The sequence below is a fragment of the Rattus norvegicus genome, chromosome 19 (assembly GCF_021556685.1).
Source record: "Rattus norvegicus strain SHRSP/BbbUtx chromosome 19, alternate assembly SHRSP_T2T, whole genome shotgun sequence".
In the NCBI taxonomy this organism is placed as follows: domain Eukaryota; kingdom Metazoa; phylum Chordata; class Mammalia; order Rodentia; family Muridae; genus Rattus; species Rattus norvegicus.
The window spans coordinates 49,000,223-49,022,865 of NC_141552.1; the positions used below are offsets into that span (position 1 = coordinate 49,000,223).

Consider the following 22,643-nt stretch of genomic DNA (forward strand, 5'->3'; position numbering starts at 1 on the left):
TACCACGTCCTCTACAAAGGGCACGCACAAGCCCAGATGGCCTGGCATGGAGAGACATACTGTCTGATTGGAGGCTACCGTGTCTATGGGGATGCACCATTTCCCACACCTGTGAAGGTTGAGGAAGAGAAGCCAGTGCCCAGAGCGGCTCCCAAGAGAAGGCGAGTTCAGGAAGAGTCAGATCAAGATCTAGGGTGTCCCAGTGCAAAGAATCCTCGTCTGAAAATGAAGCATGGTGGCAAAGGGTAGCCCCACAGAGGCATGCTGTCTGAGCATCATCTCAGAGAGGATAAGCTTGTGGCTGCCTCAGAAGGCTGAGCCCTCTTCAGCAATGCCTTCCACTGACCACCAATGTAGACAACCTTAGCTGCTCTATCTCCTGGCATTTTTTTTTCTTTTTTTCGGAGCTGGGGACTGAACCTAGGGCCTTGCGGTTGCTAGGCAAGCGCTCTACCACTGAGCCAAATCCCCAACCCTCTCCTGGCATTTTTAAACTTTGGGTTTGGAAGATTGAACTCAGGTCCTCATGCCTGTATGGCAAGCACCTCACTGTCTGAACAACCACCCCAGCACTTAATTTTTTTCCTTTGGAGTCATGAGCCCATGTATTACAAGCTTGAACTATACCTTGAATATCACATACCTTGAAATGCCCACTCTTCCCGACTCTACCTTTCGGGTCCTGGAGTCACAGGTGTGAATCCAAAGGACTGGTTTTATATAGTATTGGCAGATGGGGATCAAATCCAGGTCCTCCCACATGCTGGGCAAGCACTCTACCAACTGAGCCACATCAGCAGCTTAGCATTCGCTCTTAATATTACTATTGTTATTGTGGTTGTTTTTAATTTCTACTCAGGGCCTGGGAGTAGGATAGAATGGATGCCTAAGTAGTTTGTACCTGGTAGGTTGGAACTTCCTGGGGTCTGGAGATGACCACATATAAGGCAGGCCAACCACTGCAGGAGGCCCATGACCCTATTATATGTCCTGGCATTCTGGGTTTTGTCCAAACAAGAATGAAAGTTATTCGTGATCCGGTCAGATTTCCTTCTTAGGAATCTAAATAATTCTTTGAGGGATCGTGACGTGGGAGTCAGTGATTCAGTGTGTGGATTGAGATGAAATAATAAGGACCCCAAAATTCAAGACCACTCTCTCGAAGCCAGACCCACCACTGCACTGGCTTCATCTTGTGCTGAGCCCAACCATCTGGGTTGGACAGGTCACTGCCAACTCCCTTGAGCAAATGGTGGCCAAAATGCCTAGTTCCACAAACCACCGGCACAGGAAGCCTGTGTCAACCTTCTCTATTGCAAAGACGGACACTCACATCTGTTTCTACACCCAAAGCATTTACTTGCAGGAAATAAAGTGGAGGGGCTCTTGGGGTGCCGGAATGATATCTGAGAGGACTGGGTGTCCTCTAAAAGTCATATGAGAAGGCCTAAAAAGGTGGCCATAATGGTAAGGCTTGAGGCTCTGAGGGGAGAGGATTTTGAGTACGGCATCTTGGGTGATAACTTGTGTGTATGAGAGTCTGGAGTCTCTGGTGGGTCCTTTTCTGGATACTGTCTCCGATGAGGTAAGACTGAGTGACAAGCACTGTCCAGCTGCTCCTCTGGAATCATGTCTTCCAGGGGACTCTGCCATTTGTTTTTCTCTCGTACCTAGCGGTGACAGTCAGTGGTCAGCAGCTCTCTCTCCCAGGTCTCCTATAGCCCATTAGGTATGTGAGTACCTGTCAGGCCCTTACACCTCACTCATTCTCTCCCATCTTGGTGTACCTGTTCCACCTGTCTGAAGACCCGAAGCAGGTTCCCTCGAAGGACACCTTGAAGCTCTTGTTCACCCCAGCCTCGTCTCAGCAACTCCTCTATGAGCACTGGGTATGTAGACACATCCTCCAGCCCCTGAGGGAACCTGTGAAGTTGCCAGCAGGTGAACCTCAGACCTGGTATCCTTTTTTTTTTTTTTTAAGATTTATTTATTTATTATTTATTATATATAAGTACACTGTAGCTGTCTTCAGACACACCAAAAGAGGGCATCGGATCTCACTACAGATAGATGGTTGTGAGCCACCATGTGGTTGCTGGGATTTGAACCCAGGTCCTTTGGAAGAGCAGCCAGTGCTCCAGCCCAAACATGGTATCCTAATCCCAACCCCATACCTCAACTCAGCCAGGTGGTGGTGCCACATGTCTTTAATCCAGCACTTGGGAGGCAGAGGCAAGTGGAACTCTGAGTTCCAAGACACCCCTGTCTAAAGGACAGTCAGGGCTACACAGAGAAACATTGTCTTAAAAAAACAAAAACAGAAGCAAATAAACAAGGAAAATCATGACAAAAAGAACTTGAAGAGGAGATAGTCATCCCACACATGACAGCTCAGAGGGAATGGACCGGCTGGGGCTGGATCTGGGTGTTTCGTGCTATGAGCTTTCTCAGCTTTAGTGGGGGCCTTGAGCTGAAGACATACAGAAGAGCACAGGAAAGAAACCCGGGAGATGGAGAGAGGTTGAATGGGCAAAGCCCAGAGGCTTATGTGGTGAGAGCAGCTTGAGACAAACTGCAGAGAGGTAAATAGATACTCACTGCTTGGTACCGTCATAATCTCCACCAACTCCGATGAACTCGGATCCAATGACTGTCCTGATGTGATCAAAGTGATCTGGGGAGACAGTCAGCAGTTTGGGGCTCTCAGGGAAAACGTGGCCCCAGAAGTAGACTTGGCCGGCCCCACTCCTCCTTTGTTCACAGTCTAGTTTACTCTAGTCTACTTTATTCCTCTTGTACAGTAAGCCATGAGTTCCCAGGGAAAGGGCTCCAGCAGCTGGGGCTCCTTTCTGATTAGCTCACAGTGTGCATCTCTGGGTGGAGTAAGCTGGTGCTTGTGTTGAACTTTCTCGTTGCCTTCCTTTCTTTCCCTTTCCCTTTTCTCTTTCTCTTTCTCTTCTTTGCCTAGTTCAGGAAGCTATCTTGGCTCTTAGAATGCTTACAATGGTCAATCTGAACATTTTCTTGGCAAGAACCTTGCTTGTCTACACCAATGCCATCAGCACGCTGAGCGACAGTATAGACAGTCTTGTCAAGATGACGTTTAGGTGTTCTTGTTTGAACACTGCCCATCCATCTCCTTGATGTGTACAATATCATTTTCCCTATACATTTGTATATATGTGGCCAAAGGAACAACTCTATATTCCTTAAAAAAGGTCTAGGGAGAACTGGAGAGCTGGCTCAGCAGTCCGCTCTTCCAGAGGAACTGAGTTGGGTTCAGTGTCCAGCACCTGTATGGTAATCTATATTTCCAGTTTCAGGCAATCTGATGACCTCTTTTAGCCTCTGCGGGCACCAGGGATTTATAGGGTACACAGACATACATGCAAGGAAAACACCCACTCATATAAAGTAAATTAATAGACAAATCAAAACAAACAAAAGGCCTTGAGAAATTACAGAGGGTGCCCCTCCCCTTCTTTTATGTTTCTCCTTTTGGTGAATTACTGGAAGATGGCCCAAACAGATCCCCTCCTGACCCCATTTTTCAAGATGTGGTTTATCTGTGTAGCCCTGGCTGTCCTGGAGTGGCTTTGTGACCAGGCTGGCCTCGAACTTACAGAGATCTGCCTGCCTCTGCCTCCTGAGTGCTGAGATTCAAGTTGTGAGTGACCGCGTGCTCGGCATCAGATTCCCACAGCTGGTGTTCCTAACACCTGAACTAACACAAGCAAGCCCTAGACTAGACTTCAGGTTGGAATGAGAGCATTTGAAAAGCCACTGATTAGGTCATCTCCAACCGAATTCATAATGGATTCCAGCTGGGCCAACCTGACGAGCCTCCTAGGACAAGAGTATCATTGACAGGGATCAAGGCAGGGGCAGGGTAGATAGGATGCTTTGGTAATCCACAACAAACAGTTGGGACACTGCTCCAGAACGGATGGCCTAACAAGTCAGTTTGGATTCTTTGACTCTGTTTCAAGGTAGCAGTAGATTGGGACTTTTTTGTTTTTTGGACAGGGTTTCTCTTTATAAACCTGGAACTCATTCTGTATTATCAGCTTGGGGGATCCAATCCCCCTCTTCCTAGGAGGCAAGCCACCTACCAACTGAACCACATCCTGAACTCCCATCATGGCATTTTTGGCTAAACTATTAAGGCTGTGCTGTTACCCCCAAGGCTTAAGGTCAAACAGTGCTATTCAGAAAGCCTAGGAGGAATTTGTTTATTATTCTCTCAAACTCCAATAAATTGTCTTTGAGGTTTAAAAAAAAAAAGGAAAGGAAAGGATAAACGGGACATATAGAGAGGTAGGTTTCGGGGCGGGGGACTCACCTGCCACAGTGGATACATTGGCTAATGGGTTGCAGGGTAACACTCCTACAGCAAAGGTCACCATCACGATGCCACCATTCTTCTTCTGCAGGGATAGTCAAAGGGGCACTCAGCTTGGCTCCCCGACATAATTATGTGCCTACCTATAACCCCTGTGAGAAAGCTTTGGGGGGCCAAAGGGCAGTTTACCTCCCTGGTTTTGTGTCAATGAGGAAAGCTTGACCTTGATTTCGATAATGTCTAGACCTGAATTTGAGAGAGATAAGAGTTTTATCTTCAACAATCTCCCTACCCCAGGTTCAAGAATTTAGAGGCCATGGTTTATGGTTTCGTGGGGCAGAGAATGCTCAGTCTGAGGGCTAAGGGATTGAAGGGACAGGGGTTTCAAGCCTTGATTTAGGTTCCAGGGCTAAAAGAACATTTCTCACCAGGAGCTGCAGGATATCATCAGGGAGATTCCGAGCATTTGGGCACACGGCTCTGGCAGCCGAGTGGGAAAAGATCACAGGTGCTTGTGATACTTCCAAAGCCTGCCGGGCTGTAGCGTCTGAGACATGGGACAAATCAATCATCATCCCTAAGCGATTCATTTCTGCCACCACCTTCTGCAAGGACAGTTTAGGAGAAGGGTGTCAGGGCTGCATGTATGCATGCATTTACCATTCACAAAATGGGGTGTGCGTTTGTGTGAAGTATCCCTCAGAGTCTTTACCTCACCAAAGCTGGTCAGTCCTTTGACACTGCTGTAGAATGAGTGGACGTCCTTAGATGAGCTCTCTGCCCTGCAGGACAAGCAGGAGGCAATCAGATTGGTGGTCATACCCCTCCAAACTCTCCACCCCTGCAATCCCATAGAGCTAATTCAAAGACCTACATTGACAAAAGGAGGAATCCCAGTCTTGCTTTTATAAGACCCCAAATACCAGCTCTTGTATGTGAGTCTCAAATTCGAGGGCAAATCTTGGTCTTTGTCTACAAGGGCAGATTGCTGCTTTGGAAGGCTCTGTGCTCACCAGGGTGTGTTGCAGGTGTGTGTGAGTGTCAGGTAACGCACCCCCAGCAGGTAGAAACTTCGAAGCACAGCGAGGCTATTGTCTAGTGAATGGCCACCCTCCACACCAATGAGGCAGGCCAATTTCTGGGTGCTGTTCAGAGCTGTAGGCATAGGTCAGGTGATTATTTTCAGGAGCTAGAGTAGTAACTTCAACCATTCCCCAATACCCTGAATAGGTCCACTTAACTTGAACTGAGGTCACAAGTTCCAGCTCAGAATAAGAGGCACACATACGGCGAATGAGGTCGATCTGCTCCAGTGTGAGACGCAGGGCATCCCGGTCCTGGGTCTGGCACGGCACGTAAGCAGACCAGAACTGGAGGCAAAGCCAGGGGTTGGTTTGTGTAGGAGCTACCTTGGCCTTTACAACGGACAGACTTGTGGGTTCAAAGGCCACATGAACTAAATGCACTGCTTGTTCTTATTGACCCCTCTTGCCACAGGCTCATAGTGTGGCTTTTTTTTTCTTTGTCACTATGGTCACTGAGGTCCCATCTGTCATTTCAGGAGCACCAATTTCTTCAACCTTCCCCAGCAGCCATGCTGGCGCATGTGCGTGTGTGCGTGTGCGTGTGCGTGTGCTTGTGTGTTACCTGGGCTCCCACAAAGCCATCTTTAAGCCTATTCAGGCTGGTCTGGCCATGGGTGAAGTTTCTCAGGTTAGTATCTTGTAGTCCATTCTGGTAAAATTGCCTCAGAACAAGAGGCAGGTCATTGTGGCTGTAGGACAGTCAAAAAAAAGGTTAGGTCAAACAAAATTGGTTGAGTACTTCTGCTTGTGATCCCAGTACTCGGAAGGCTAAGGCAGGAGGATTATTTAAAGTTCCAGGCCAGGATACTTCTGGTGAGTTCTGGAGTACTACTCTGGGCGCCCACGCGCGTGCGCGCGCACACACACACACACACACACACACACACACTCACAAACACACACACATTCACAAACACACACACTCACACTCAGAGGACAAATAGCTATGACTCTTTGGCTTCCAAGTCTAGCAGAACATAATTCTGACAACTACTCTCCCATCCTACATTGTCACCCAGACCATATTAAGGTTCTCTAAAACCTGGGCTGAGCTGGGCTCGGGCTCCCCACTAGAGGAGCGATAAAGTCCACTCCCCGATGATAGGAGACAGAATCTAGGGGTAAGTAGTATTAGTCCAGCAGGCTCAGAACCCTCTGCATCACAAGTGTATGTTCAGCCCTGGTTCATTCTGACCAGTCTCCAAGCCATCCTTACGCACCCATCTATAAGCGGGAAGTCCTGCATCAGGGCTCTGGTGCGATCTCGCAGGTCTGGGAAATTGGGGTTGCCAGGAGTGGTTGGAATGCTGAAGATGGCAGGCTTGGTGAGTGTTCTGAGGGGGCTTGGTGCAGTGGAAGCATCAGCGATGCCTGGTTTTGTCTGGGCCCTTATTAGAGGTTCTGAGGGCCCTAACAGCAGCAGCACCACCACCAACAGGAACACTTGGCTAAGCACCCAATGACCCTCGAGGCCCTTGAGTGACATCTTGCTCAGTGCAGAGCAAACCGGCACGGATGAGGGTCGCGAAAACCTGCGAGGGACAGAGGGCAATGATATAATCCTGACCCTCAATTCAAGCCACGCAGTGACCAGGTCTGGTGAGAAGATGTTTGAGGTCATCGATTCAAAACAGCCACTCGGTGTATAGCATAGTGGTGCAGTACAGCCACCAGGGGGAGCTACAGCCATACTATCCCAGTCTCGGAGGGCACTTCCGTGGCCTGGGCAAGCACCAAGTCAGTTCCTGTCTGGGCTTCCTTTGTCTCTTGTTCCCCTGTTTACTGTTCCCAGGGGATCAACCCAGCTGGCTCCCTAGCTGCTCCCTAGTTTCTTCTCCAAGAAAGTAGACTCATGGTGTTTCTTGAACAGTGAAAGGGCCTCAAGCCCTTTGCAGACCACCTTATGTCTCTGCATACCTGCAGACTTCCCTGACCTTTTCAAGGGACACAAGCCCCAAGACACTGACCGATCCACCTTATCTACTGTCCTCCAAAGACTCTGCCAGCAATTGGGAACTAGTAAGAGCACACAGCAGCATACCCCTACCCTACTCAAAGTTAGGACTACTCTCCTTCCTCAGCAGATGATGTCCCTGCCCAGGACCCTCATGATGACCATCTGAGGTGAGAACAGAGTGAGTAACTGAGTGCTTCAGGGGATACTTAGCACAGGAACAAAAGTCTGTCGCTGGAGAGATGGACGGAAATGAATTAGTTTCCAGGGCAGCAGAGCACCCCCACCCCCCCCACCCCCCCGACCCCAGCACCTTCCTCCCAGGGCTGCAGGCTGACTTCCTACCTTACTGTGGAAGCTGGGTCAGATGTATGAGTTCCTCAGACCAGGCACTTGTGTCCGGCGTCTCCACACCATGTATCTGAGGCTCTTGTGGCCTGAACTCTCCCAGAAACCTCAAGGACTTAGTTCCTGTCCTTGTAGGCCCCACCCTATTTCTAGCTTGGAACAGCCCCAGCTTCACGCATGCATACACACAGATAACACACACACTGCACACATATAACATAAATACCACATACCACATATATCACACACACACACCATACATGTACACATACCCCCCCCACAGTACACCCCCCCACACACAAATAGACATATATTCCACCACCACACACACACACACACACACACACACACACACACACACACACACACACACACACACAGGCCATGCATGTTTTTGTAGAAGTCCCATTCCTTAAAGCAGCTTCAGGATCTGTGCTTACACTCTATTAGAAAACTATTTTTGTGGGGCTGGGGATTTAGCTCAGTGGTAGAGCGCTTACCTAGGAAGCGCAAGGCCCTGGGTTCGGTCCCCAGCTCCGAAAAAAAAAAAAAACAAAACTATTTTTGTTCTGATCCCTGACCTCCTCTGGAGAGGATTCAGTTTTTGCAACCTTCCTCAGGTACCATGAAGACTTGGAGATGTTGAGAAGCCCTCTTTAAAAGAGGAAGTGGAGGGCTGGAGAGATGGCTCCGTGGTTAAGAACACTATCTGTAATAGGATCTGATGCCCTCTTCTGGTGTGTCTGAAGACAGCAACAGTGTACTCATATACAATAAAATAAAATCTTTTTTTTTTTAAAAAAAAGGAAATGGAGTCTGAACATAATAACAAATGTCCCAGAACTTGAAAGGCATTGGCAAGTGGATCTCTGAGTTCAAGGCTAGCCTGGTCTACAAAATGAGTAGGCTGGATAGAGTTACAAAGTGAGCCCTGGCTCAAATGAATAAATATATTTAAAATTAAAAGGGAAATGAGCGGGGTTGGGGATTTAGCTCAGTGGTAAAGCTCTTGCTTAGGGAGCGCAAGGCCCTGGGTTCAGTCCCCAGCTCCGGAAAAAAAAAAAAAAGAAAAGAATACAATAAATATGGCTTAAAGAGAGAACTTGGTGCTTAAGACACAGGCTGTTCTTCCAGAGCACTGGGTTTGATTCCCAGACAAAATGCCCGTATAAGAAAGAAAGAAAAAGGGGCTGGAGAGATGGCTCAGTGGTTAAGAGCACTGACTGCTCTTCAAGAGGCCCTGAGTTCAAATCCCAGCAACCACATGGTGGCTCACAGCCATCTGTAATGGGATCTGATGCCCTCTTCTGGTGTGTCTGAATACAGCTACAGTGTACTCATATACATAAAATAAATAAATAAATAATAAATCTTTGAAAAAGACAGACAGACAGACAGAAATAGAGGCAATGATTCGAAGGTGTTTTCTTCATTGTTCCCCATCAGTTTTTGAGGCAGGGTTTCCCTGAACCCGAGGCTCACGATTTCAGCTACCCTGACTGACCAGCAAGCCCAGGGATCTTCCCGTCTCCATCCCACCCTCCCCAGTGCTAGGGTTACAGGTTGCTCTGCCTGACTTTTTGCCTCTGTACCAGGGATCCAAACTCAGGTCCTTCTGCTTACACATCAAGCACTGTACCAATATATCCTGCCCATGCTACAGATTATTACACTTATTTACCCATTTCTCTGTGTGCCTACAGGTGTGGAGGTCAGAGGAGAACTGGAAGGACTTGGGTCTCTCCACTCACATGTATGTCCCAGAGATCAAGTTCACAGTGTGAAAGCTGGCAGCACCTTCACCTGCTGAGCTGTTAAACATTTTGTTCCTAAAGTTTTTTTTTTTAATTTTTATTTTATGTGTATGAGTTTTAGTGGCATGTTTGTCTGTCTCCCACACGATGCCTGGTGCTCTCAGCAGAGGGAATTGGATCCCTGGGACTGGAGTTATAAATGGTTTTGAGTCACTGTGTGGGTGCTGAGAATCTAAGTCCTAGTCTTTCTGAAGAGCAACAAGTGCTATTGACCTCTGAGCCATCTCTCCAGCCCTGGCCCTATTTTGAAGCAAATCACAAGGCTGGGACCTAGTTCAGTAGTAGAGGGCTTACCTAGAAAGTGCAAAGCCCTGAGCTTCAACAATAGCTCCAAGGGTAAGAGAAAAAAGGTAAAGCAAATCACAAGACACTTATTCCATTCTTTTTTTTTTCCCCCCCTCGGAGCTGGGGACCGAACCCATGGCCTTGCGCGTTCTAGGCAAGCGCTCTACCACTGAGCTAAATCCCCAACCCACTTATTCCATTCTTGTGTAAGCATTTTTTTCATAGATCAGTGTTCTCATAATGCAAATCACTATAAAGGCATCGTTAAAACTCATAGAACATTTTCTGATGTTATTTTTCGAATGTGTTTGTATTTGTGTATGCACACATGGCTGTACATGTGCTATGGGATGAATGTGGCGGTCAGAGGACACCCCATGGGCATCAGTTCTCTTCTCTTCTACCATGTGTGACCTGGGGATCACACTTAAGCTTGGTAGCAGGTGCCTTTACCTGCTGAGCAGTCTACCCTTCCTAAAAACAAAACAAAACAAAAACAAAAACAACCCCCCCCAAAAAAACCCAAAAAACAATTTTTGAAACAGAATCTCACTCTGTATCCTAGGCTAGCATGAAAGTTACTATATAGCCCAGGCAATTCTCAAATTCATTTCGAATACCTTGCCTTAGTCTCTCAAGTGCTGAGATTACAGGTGTGTGGCACTATAACAAATGTCACAAAACATCTTTATTGTCCTAAACTGTCATTTTCAAATCTCTACAATTGTCCCCTTCCTTCCTTTCTTCTTTTCTTCCTTTCTTTCTTTTCTTTGTTTTTTTTTTTTAGATTTATTTATTTTTGTATGTGAGTACACCATCACTCTCTTCAGACACACCAGAAGAGGGCATCGGATCCCATCACAGATGGTTGTGAGCCACCATGTTGTTGCTGGGATTTGAACTCAGGACCTCTGGAAGAGCAGTCAGTGCTCTTAACTGCTGAGCCATCTCTCCAGCCCGACTGCCCCCTTCCTATAACTATGTGAGTTTTAGTGTAAAAATGATGTACGATGCTGAATGTGGTCATGGTTTAGTTTGTAGTTCTGAAAAGAATTGTTTCTTTGCGACTGAACTGTTGAAAAACATTACTAGTTTTACCCTTGGCATTTTCCATGGAGTTTACTAGTTGTGTTCTATGGCATCTGATGTTTTCCTTGTTCCTCCTGTAAGCTGGCACATTTGGAAAGCTGTTATTTTCTTGTTTATTTAGAAAGTGTATGTTCTGCATTACCTATCCTGTCCTTAACTAGTAGCTTAAGCAATCCTCCTTCGTCAGCCCCCTGACTAACTAGAGTTACCTATAGGCATGAACCAATGTGGCCAGTTATAGGAAGGGATTTTTGTTTTGAGATATCCCTGGCTATCCTAGGACTCACAGAGACCTATCTGCTTCTGCCTCTCAAGTGCTAGGATTAAAAGTATGTGCCATTACGTCCAAACTATAGGAAACTCTTAAAACTGTATTTCTAGCCTTCACCTTAAGAGCTTTTGTGGAGTTGTTATGGGTGTTTAAATGTCTCTCATTCTCAAAAGCAGGAGTCAGAAAGAAGGTGTATCCAAGGGTTCCTTATAGGCACACGACTTTAAAAACTTCAGTTTCTCTGTGAAGAAATTTACTTTAGGGGAACAGGAAGGCTTGACTTGGTCTTTGGCTTCAAGTCAAAGATTGTTACAGAAAATTACTCTGTTGTGCAGAAGAGACCTCCCCCACCCTCAGTGGGAGAATGAGCTGAAATTAAAGGAACATGTGGCCTTGAGGATGGGTTTGGGGATGGGTTTCCTGGAGTTTGTCCACAATGTTCTTGCTCTAGCTAGCAGGTATCCCTGGGTCTCTTTATTCTGTCTCTTGAGACTTTAAGCAGGAATCTCCTTGATTAACTACTGCTTATTTCTTCTAGTTTTAGGAAGTCCAGCCAACCTGGCTTGTGCTGGTGGCTGCTGGCATGATTCAGAGCAGTCTCCTCATAGAGGCAGCCCTAGCTTGGTCCCTCGGTATCCTCTCTCTGCACTTGTTTCCTCAACTCAGCAGACGGCTCCTTTCTGCTGCACAAGAAGAGACTCTAGAGGGCCGAGAGGTGGGTGGGCTGTTCAGAGCAGCTCCATCCTGAGGCTCCTTGCTCATGGCTAGTTGACTTGCTGAGAGTGCAGGCAGAGCAGCTAAGATTCTGTCTACATTGGTGGTCAGTGGAAGGCATTGCTGAAGAGGGCTCAGCCTTCTGAGGCAGCTACCAGCCTTTCTTCTCTTCGCGGACGCTCAGGCAGCATGCCTCTGTGGGGTTACCCTTTGCCACCATGCTTCAGTTTAAGACGAGGAATTTTTGCACTGGGACACCCTAGATCTTGATCTGACTCTTCCTGAACTCGCTGTCTCTTGGGAGCCCTCCTGGGCGCTGGCTTCTCTTCCTCAACCTTCACAGGTGTGGGAAGCGGTGCATCCCCATAGACACGGTAGCCTCCAATCAGACAGTATGTCTCTCCATGCCAGGCCATCTGGGCTTGTGCGTGCCCTTTGTAGAGGACGTGGTAGTATCCGGGGGAAGAAGGAGCTGTGGGAGGCACGGGCGCTGCAGGGAAAACCAGAACTCATCAGTCACTTCCGCTTTCTCCTCGGATGCTCCAGGGTCCTTCCCACATCCCCTTCCTGTTTCTGGCTGAAGCCCACCTCTCTGCTTGGCATGCCAGACACAGCCTTGCCCTGCCACTACTCTGGGTCCCCTTGAAGGGCTGCCTCTGTAAAAACACTTGGTTTCTGGAGAGCCAGTGGGAGTCGTGGGAGGCCCGCATGTGTGGCCCTTGTCCATAAGAATGGTAGAACCTCGAGCTAGCTGCAGTTGAGAGAGACCCCTCATTTTCTTCTCCCACAAATGAGAAGGGTTTTTCAAAGTCTGCCATCCCTGAGCTTTAATGAGTATGTTTGGAAAAGAGGTGTAAGATAAATTTGTTAAGAATTGGTCCCATCCTGGTTGGCAGATCCTCATAGAACCTGTTCGTTCTAACTTCCTGTTTCAACCACACTTGACTCTAGCCTGATTTTATCTAGATCTTTTTTTTTTTTTTTGAGACATTGTCCTAATGAAGTAAAGGCCATAGCTGCAAGTGGCCTTGTACTAACACACAACACACACTCTTGTCTCTGTTGCTGTCTCTGTCTCTCTGTCTCTGTGTGTGTGTGTGTGTGTGTGTGTGTGTGTGTGTGTGTGTGTATACAGGGTCATAGGCCAGAGGAATGTGACCAGTCCTGTCACTTTTCTTCATGTCTTTGAGGCAGAGAATTTCCTTGAACATGGCATTTGCTCCCTCCCTCCATGCTAGGAATCATCAAGGCCCACAAATTCTTTCTTGCATTCTTTTTTTTCCTTTTTTTTTTTTTTCCAGAGCTGGGAACCGAACCCAGGGCCTTGCACTTGCTAGGCAAGCGCTCTACTACTGAGCTAAATCCCCAACCCCCACAAATTCTTTCTTACATGCCACATACCTTGCATTACAGGTGCTCCTGAGACCATTCCCAGCTTGTTACCTGTGATCCAAATTCAGATCCCCACACATGTACAACAGGCATTCTTTTTTTTTTTTAAAGATTTATTTATTTATTATATATAAGTGCACTGTAGTTGTCTTCAGATGCACCAGAAGAGGGCATCAGATCTCATTACAGATGGTTGTGAGCCACCATGTGGTTGCTGGGAATTGAACTCAGGACCTCTGGAAGAGCAGTCAATGCTCTTAACCACTGAGCCATCTCTCCAGTCCCACAACAGGCATCTTTTTTTTTTTTTTCACAACAGGCATTCTTAAACATCAAGCTATCTCTGGCAGCATCCCCCACCCACTCCTGAGGCAGTCCATGATGTTATGACTAGTCTGCAACTCTTGGGCTCAAGCTGTCTTCCTGCCTTAGTCTCCCAAGGAGTGCGGTCTATAGGCTTGATCCACTGTCCTGTCCTAATTTGTCACTGTCAAATACTGAGAGCAGACAAGAGGTCCAGAGACAAACTCCAGGTACCAAGTTTACTCTCAAAGACACTTTTTCATATTGACCTAACCTCTGGGACACCCTTTCTTTATCCTCCCCACTCCCATCTTCTCAGAAGTACCTGCAGGTTCTCTCAGAAGCACCTGCAGGTCCTCTAGTCTCCCCATTTGTGTGACAATATCCTTTCTTCTGGTACTCACCAGCTCAGACTGGCATGTGTTTGATGGTGGCCAATATCTGTGTTTTCTATGATGGCATGGTAAAAGTACCTGGATCTGAATGAGGTTTTATCAGAAGCCTTTAACAACTCTCCTCCATGACACTTTATCATTTGACAAATAAGCACAGTCGGTTTAAGTTTTTGTTTGTTTTTCCAAGACAGGGTTTCTTTGTGTAGTCCTGGCTGTCCTGGAACTCTTGAAGACCAGGCTGGCCTCGAACTCAGAAATCTGTCTGCCTCTGCCTAGTAAATGCTAGGGTTAAAAGAGTACACTAAACCACTGCCCAACTACCTAATCTTTAACTTTGTAAAGGCTTATTTGATTTATTTCTAGGAGTGCTTTGCTTACCATGTGTGACTGTGTACTCCGTGTATGCTTGGTGCTCAAACAGGTCAGAATAAGGTATTGGATTCCCTGAACTGGAGTTATGAATTGTTATAAACTGCTGAGTGAGTGCCTGGAATCAAACCTGAGTGGTTTGCAAGAGTAACATGTGTTCTTGAGCACAGAGCCATCTCTCGAGTACCCAGACACTTGGTTTTATTCTGAGTCTCATCAAGAATCTTGGTACTGGAGAGATGGCTCAGAAGTTAAGGTTATAACCTTGCAGAGGACATGGGGTGCTTTCCCTGCTGTCCTGTGATGGCTCACAACCACCTGAAGGACTGCTTCTAGGGCATCTAGCTTCTGTGGGCTCCTATATCGTGTGGTGTTCATAAACCCATGCAAGCAGTAAATATTTCTATCTGTCTGTCTGTCTGTCCGTCTGCCCGTCCATCCATTCATCCATCCATTTATTTATCTATTATCTATCTGTATGGATACCTTGCCTGCATATATGTCTATGGGTGACTGATGCCTAAAAAAGTTAGAAAAAGGGCATCAGATCCTCTGGGACTAGATTTACAGACTGTTGGGAGGTGCCGTGTGGGTTTTTAGAACTGAACCCAGGTTTTTAGGAGACAGCTTTTAACTGTGGAACCATCTTTATAGCTCTGGTAATAATTATTGTAAATAGATTTATTTTATTTCCTACACACACACACACACACACACACACACACACACACACACACACACAAGTGTGATGACTGAGGAGTCTCTGGAACTGGAGTTACATAGCATCCACCCTGGATGTTGGGAACTAAATTTGGGTCCTCTGTAAGAGTAGTACAGTTGAGGTGCAGCCCAAGCCAGTGAGAAGAACAGATAGGGTTTCTGCCTGCCTGCCTTCCTATGCCCTCTGTTCTGCTCCCAGATACCCAATCTGCTGCCACTCCTTCCTGCCACACTGCCCCCCATTCCCCTGCTGCTGTGCCCCTGCTTCCACCTGAAGTGGATACCTGCTGCTCAGGTGTAGACTGGACTACTCAGAAGAACAGTTAAGAGGACTGCCTGCCCTTGGAACCTTCTCCCATCCCAAAGACTCAACCCACTGCCACCTCTTCCTGCCCCCACTTCCATGTCCTGCCCCCACCTCCAGTGGATGACTGCAGCTCACTCAGGTGTAGGCCACCCTACTCAGAATAACAGTTTTTTAGGCCACACCATTTAGAAGAACAGATAGGCGAACTCAGACAGACTCAATGATGGACCAGAGGCCATGCTAGTCACAGAACTCCAGCCCCAAACTCTGGCAGAGGCTTCCTATTGTGACAGAGACTACACCAAAGACTATGCTAGACTTCCACATAGGTGGCCCACCCATGGACCTCCTCCACTCTCTCAATGACCCTCTCCCACTATCCCAATCCTCATTTCCCTTGTCATCATTGTGTCCTACCCCACGCCCAACCCCCAGTTTGGGCAAAGACACCCTGATGGCCCAAGGGCCACACCAGCCACCAGAAGTCCAGTTTCCAGCTCAAATAGAGATTCCCTGTTGGACCAGAGACCATGCCCGCTGCCAGAAATCCAGGCCACAAAGATCAAAAGAGGAAATGAAAACCAAGGAACAAAACACTCAACCCACAAAGACAAACTCAGAAACTGGTACCTTGATCTATGATCACTCCAAACCCAAATGCCTAGACACCAGTGTAAGAGCAAAATGAACAGGGGGCTGGGGATTTAGCTCAGTGGTAGAGCGCTTGCCTAGCAAGAGCAAGGCCCTGGGTTCGGTCCCCAGCTCCGGAAAAAAAAAAAAAAAAAAAAAAAAAAGAGCAAAGTGAGCAACAGTCAGGACACGATGTCACCGCAGAGCCCATCCATCCCACTACAGGAAACCCCGACTATCCCCACACAGCTGAAGCACAGGAAAATGAACTTAAAACAAACTTTATGAAGATGATTAAGGTCTTTACGGGGGAAATAAATACTTTAAAGGCATCCAGGAAAACAGAAACAACTGATTGGAGGAGATGAATAAATCTTTAGGAAAGCTAAGAAGAAACAAACAGTTGCAGGAAAGAAAGAAACCCATTCAAGGCCTGAAAAATGGAAGCAGAAGCAATAAAGAAAACACAAACTGAGGGAATCCTGGAGATGGAAAAATCTAGGTAAGTAAACATGAGCTACAGACGCCAGCATCACAAATAGAATATAAGGGATGGGAGAGGATCTCCGGCATCGAAGACACAATAGAAGAAAAAGATACGTCTGTCAAAGAAAATGCTAAATCTAAAAAAATTCCTTGACACAAAACACCCAAGAAATCTAGAACAGTCTGAGAAGACCAAACCTAACAATAAGATAGAGAAAAAAAAATCCCAGCTCAAAGGCACAAAAATATTTTTAACAAAATCATAAAAGAAAAAAATTCCCTAAGCTAAAGAAGGACATGCCTATAAAGATATAAAAATCTTACAGAACATCAAGCCAATGGACCAGAAAAGAAAGTCCCCCACCACATAATAATGAAAGCACTAAACATACAGAAGAAAGAAAGAATATTAAAAGTTTTAAGGGAAGAAGACCAAATCACATGCATAGGCAGACCCACTAGAATTACACCTGACTTCTTAACAGAGACACTGAATGCCAGAAAGGCCTGGATAGACGTCCTGCAGATTCTAACAGACCAGAGATAGTAGCCAAGGTTACTCTCCCCAGCAAAGCTTTCAGTCACCATAGAAAATACAAGGTAGTCCATAACAAAGTCAAATTTAAATAACATCTATCCACAAATCCAGTGCCACAGAAGGAACTAGAAGGAAAATTCCAACACGAGGAAGTTAACTACACCCATGAAAACACAGGAAATTATATATTACACCAACAAAACCAAAAGAAGGGAAGTGTGCACACAAACGCACACACACCACCACCACCACCAAAATAACAGGAACTAACAATCATTGGTTATTAATATCTAACAATGGACCCAATTCCCCAATCAGAAGATGCAGATTGGACAGGAAAACAGGACCAATCCCTCTTGTCGCATTCAAGAAAAAACATCAAAGATAGACATTACATCAGAGTGAACGGTTGGAAAAATATTTTCCAAGCAGATGGATTAAAAAAACAAGCCGGTGTAACTATTCTAATATTTAACAAAATTGGCTTCAAACCAGAATTAGTCAAAGACATGGGGAAGGACACGTCACGTCATACTCATTAAAGGAAAAATACACCAAGATGATGTTATGGTTTTTGATGTTGTTGGGGCACTCGGAATTTGCTCTGTAGACCAGGCTGATCTCAAGCTTATAGAGATTCACCTACCTCAGCCTCCTGAGTGCTGGGATTAAAGGTGTAAGCCACCACTGCTTAACTTAATTTCTTTCTTCCTTTCTCCCTTTCTCCCTTTTTCTCTTTCTTTCTTTCTCTCTCTCTCTCTTTCTTTCTTTCTTTCTCTCTCTTTCTTTCTTTCTTTCTTTCTCTCTCTCTCCTCTCTCTCTCCTTCTTTCTTTCTTTCTCTCTCTCTCTCCTCTCTCTCTCTCCTCTCTCTCTCTCTCTTTCTTTCTTTCTTTCTCTCTTTCTTTCTTTCTCTCTCTCTCCTCTCTCTCTCTCTCTCTCTTTCTTTCTTTCTCTCTTTTGAGATGGTATTTTTTTGTGTGTGTAGCTCTGGCTGTCCTGGAACTCACTCTGTAGACCAGGTTGGCCTTGAACTCACAGAGATTTGCCTTCCTCTGCCTCTTGAGTGCTGGGATTAGGGGTGTGTGTCACCATGCCTGATTGACGCTTAATTCCTAACCTTACACATTGATAATAGAAGACTTCAGTACCCCACTCTCACCTTATGAACCAAATGGACCTAACAAATATCTACAGAACATTTCACCTGATCTCAAAATAATCTACCTTCTTTTCAGCACCTCATGAAACTTTTCTCCAGAATCAGAACAGTACAAAGATCAGAGTTGGTTCTTTGAGAAAATCAACAAGATACACAAACACTTATCCAAACTAGCTACAAGGCAGAGGGAATGTCCAAATTAAGAAACCAAAGAGGGGACATAACTGACTGTGAGGAAATACACAGGATCATTAGGTCTTACTTAAAAAGTCTGTACTCCACAAAATTGGAAAATCAAAAAGAAACAGACAGTTTTCTTAGTAAATAACACTTGTCAAGATTAGATAAACAATTTAAAATAGACCCATCGACCCTGAGGAAGTAGAAGAATTCATTAAAAGTCTCCCAACCCAAAGAGCCCAAGGCCAGGTGGTTTTAGCATAGCATTCTACCAGACTTTCAAAGAATAGCTAATACCAATACTCTTCAAAGTATTCCATAAAATAAAAACAGAAGGAACATTGCCAAATTCATTTTATGAGGCCACAGTCACCCTGATAACCAAACCACACAAAGATTCAACAAAGAGAATCACAGACCAATTTCCCTCATGCAAAAAATTTAAAAAATACTTGCAAAGTGAATCCAAGAACACATCAAAAAAATCATCCACTCTGATTAAGTAAGCTTCATCCCAGAGATGCATGGCTGGTGCAACATAGAAAAATTTGTCAAGGGGTTGGGGATTTAGCTCAGTGGTAGAGCGCTTGCCTAGCAAGCACGCAAGGCCCTGGGTTTGGACCCAAGCTCCGGAAAAAAAAAATTTGTCAATGTAATTCATTACATAAACAAACTGAAAGAAAAACAAACACAGGTTCATCTCATTAGATGCTGAAAAGCCTTAGACAAAATCCAAATAAAGATCATGGAGAGATCAGGGATACAATGGGCAAAATTAAGCATAATAAAGACAATACATCACAAGTCAATAGTCAACATCAAATTAAATGAAGAGAAACTCAAAGTAATTTCACTAAAATCAGGAACAAGATAAAGCTCTCCCCTCTCTCCATTTCTATTCAATATAGTACTTGATGTTCTAGTCATAGTATTAAGACAACTAAAGGAGATCAAAGGGACACAAATTGGAAAAGAAGTCAACGTATCGCTATTCACAGATGATATGTTAGTGTACATAAGCGACCCCATAAATTCTGCCATGGAACTACTACAGCTGATAAACACATCCAGCAAAACCTTCAGCAAAGTGGCTAAATACAAGATTAACTAAAACGAAGTATCAATAGTGATCATAAGTACAAACTACAATCAGGCTGAGAAAGAAATCAGGGAAATATTCCTCCATCACTGATGAAAATGCAAACTTGTATATACAGCCATTTTGGAAATTAATATAAAAATTATGAATCGATTTACCTCAAGACCCAGCTATCCTACTCATGAGCATATACCCAAAGGAGTCTCCATCCTACCAAAAAACCCACTTGCCCAACTGTTCATAGCAGCTTTATGCATAATAGCCAGAAATTGGAACAACCCCAGATATTTGTCAACCAAAGAATGGATAAAGAAAATGTGATACATTTACACAATACATTATTACTCAGATGTTAAAAAATGACACCCTGAAGTTTGTAGGCAAATGGATGGGACTAAAAAATTAATCCTGGGTGAGGTAACCTAGACCCAGAAAGACAAACATGTATGTACTCATAAACAGATATTAGCTGTTCAGTAAAGGGTAATTATCAGAGACCTAGGAAGTCTAAGTTACAAGAAGGGCTCAGGTTGGGAACGAATGGATCTCCATGGGAAGGGAAGTAGAATAGATTTCACTGGTAGACTGGGGTCCGGAGTGGGGGGAGGAGAACAGGAAGGATCACATCAGGGATGGATGGAAGGAGAGAGTTGGGAGAGATGACTGGAATTTGGGGGGAAGCATTTAGGGGGCGAGGTAGAAAACTAGTGTAATAGAAACTCCCTGGTAAAGACTCCTAGTAATGGAGGATACATAGCCTGAGCTATCCATCTTTTGTAACCAGGCAAGGCCTCGAGTGGAAGGACTGGGACACCACCCGAGCCACAAAACCTTCAGCCTACAATTTATCCTGCCTGCAAGATGTGCTGGGGTAAGGGTGGTGCAGAACATGGGTGAGTGGCCAAACAGTGACTGGTCCTACTTGAGACCCACATCACAAGACAGAGCCCATGCTTGTCACTGCTTGAGAAGCCTGGGAAGTCTAGAGGACCTAGGATGGAGCCAAACACAAAGGGGCAGAAAATCTATTAAATGATTCCTGATAATATTCTACTATACTTGTAGACCACTCTAGCATGACTGTCATCTGAGAGGCTTCAGCTAGCAACTAATAGCAGCAGATAAGCAGATACTGAGATCCACGGCCAAACACTAGGCAAGTTCAGGGGATCCCTCAGAAGAGGGGTCCTGGATTGTAGGAGCCAGGAGGTCAAGGACATCACAAGAAGATGACCCACAGAACCAACTAAGCAGGTCTCATAGACTCTCGGAGATTCAAGTGACAATTAGAAGTCTGCATGGGTCTGACCAAGGTTCTCTGAATATGGTTATGGTTGTGTAGCTTGGTGTTCTTGTGAAACTCCTAAGAATGGGAGCAGGGGCTGTCTTTGATTATTTTGTCTGTTTTAGGGGACCCTCTTTCTCCTACTGGGCCGCCTCAGCCAGCCTTGATTCTGAGGATATGTGCCTAGTCTTATTGCAACTTGTTATGCAGTGTTCAGTTGATATCCCTGGGAGGCCTGCTCTTTTCTGAAGGGAAATGGAGGAGGAATGGATCAGGGGGAGAGGGGAGATGATGGGGGTGGGGAGGTGAGATGGGAGGAGAGGAGTGAGTGGCAACTGTGGTCAGGATATAATATATGAGATAAGAACAAACAAACAAACTAACAAATGAATTCTTTTTTTTTTCGGAGCTGGGGACCGAACCCAGGGCCTTGCGCTTCCTAGGTAAGCGCTCTACCACTGAGCTAAATCCCCAGCCCCCCTGAATTCTTAAAAGAGAGTGGTACCTGCACTTCTTAACCACTGAGCTACCATGTTGATAGCTCCTAAACAGTAAATTAAAAAAATTTTCTGAGGGCTGGAGAGATGGCTCAGTGGTTAAGCCTACTATTCCAGAGGTCCTGAGTTCAATTCCCAGCAACCACATCATGGCTCACAACCATCTTTAATGGGATCTGATGCCCTCTTCTGGTGTGTCTGAAGTCAGTGACAGTGTATGTATGTACATTAAATAAATAAATAAATAAATAAATAAATAAATAAATAAATAAAATTTCTGGTGCACACCTCTAATTTCTGCCCCCGGAAGGTGGAGGTAGGAGGATTGCCACAAGTTGGGGCCATGGGTAGAGTTGTAGGCCAGGTGAGCTACATACTGATTATCTTGAAGGAAAAAAAAAGGTTGAAGGTGCCACGCATGGTCATGCACACCTTTAATCTCAGCACTCAGGAGGCAGGAGCAGGCTGATCTCAGAGTTCAAGGCCAGCCTGGTGAGTTTCAGGATAGCCAGAGCTACATAGTGAGACCCCTTCTCAAAAAGGGGGATGGGTGAGATAATTTTATAGCTCAAAGGGAAAGCTAAGTTGATAAAAATTAGGAGTTTTATAAATAAATAAACAGTTGTCTAGAGATAACATGCTATTTGTCTTCAATATTGAGCATGAATAGTTGGTCTACGGGTCAGTGTTACGCTATTTTTTGTAATCATGACTAGAGAAATTCTGAGGGGTTACAGACAAGCCTAGGAGGAATATACAGTTCCCAGTGATGTTATATGTACCCCAAAGGCTCTTTGTGCAGACAGATGCCTAGTATAGACTTACTTGAATAACAGCCTTCACAGGGGACAGAGGACAAGTTAGAGTTAATATAAAAGATTCGATCAGTCATTCTCAAACAGGCAGACTTGTATGTTGTACAGAAACAATAGGAACATTTCCTTAAAGGATCTAAGTTGCTGTAGGTATATTGCCATGGAAACTATGGGGTGTGATGTCATCACTACCTACTGAGGTCACATATGGAACCTGTGACTTGAGGGATAGTCTTCCAAGCCTTGATGCTTAAGGGGAGCAGGGCAAAGAGAGAAAGGAACTCTGTGAGGGCTCTTCCACCTAGCCTACTTAAGCAGCACTGGGTGAGCACAGCTCCATTTGCCCCTGGAGGGTACAAGAAACACAAATTCTGATATTGGTCAGAGTGAAGTTTAACCTAATAGCAAAACTGTACTTCCTTGCCCAAGCAATAGAAAGAATAAAGTTGGGTGGATTAGAGAGCCAGAGAGGAGTGAATATGGTGGTGTTTATCTTCAATCCCATTTCTTGAGTTTGAGGCTAGCCAAGGCAACATAATGAGACCCTGTCTCAAGAGAAAAAAAA

The 22,643-nt window shown here is 45.4% G+C and overlaps 1 protein-coding gene across 1 annotated transcript; it reads right to left on the reverse strand.

Moving 5' to 3' along the window:
* Positions 1–1,338: 1,338 nt before the first annotated feature.
* Dpep2 (dipeptidase 2) lies at positions 1,339–7,774 on the reverse strand. Its single transcript, NM_001011928.1, has 11 exons — positions 7,727–7,774; positions 6,648–6,959; positions 5,990–6,116; positions 5,583–5,712; positions 5,356–5,497; positions 5,055–5,124; positions 4,771–4,947; positions 4,343–4,427; positions 2,599–2,674; positions 1,788–1,923; positions 1,339–1,670 (listed from the first exon to the last, which is right to left on the reverse strand). Exons 2-11 carry the CDS (start codon positions 6,911–6,913, stop codon positions 1,434–1,436), a joined length of 1,446 nt encoding a protein of 481 aa, NP_001011928.1. The 5' UTR covers positions 6,914–6,959; positions 7,727–7,774; the 3' UTR covers positions 1,339–1,433.
* Between the last annotated feature and the right edge of the window lie 14,869 nt (positions 7,775–22,643).

Excerpts from the sequence above, each read along its gene's own strand:
- Dpep2 (NM_001011928.1), bottom strand. The coding sequence starts at position 6,913 with ATGTCACTCAAGGGCCTCGAGGGTCATTGGGTGCTTAGCCAAGTGTTC. Across the intron at positions 5,713-5,989 it reads ATGGCTTTGTGGGAGCCCAG|TTCTGGTCTGCTTACGTGCC; the intron begins GTAACACACAAG and ends CTTTGCCTCCAG. Across the intron at positions 4,428-4,770 it reads ATGATATCCTGCAGCTCCTG|AAGAAGAATGGTGGCATCGT; the intron begins GTGAGAAATGTT and ends CTATCCCTGCAG.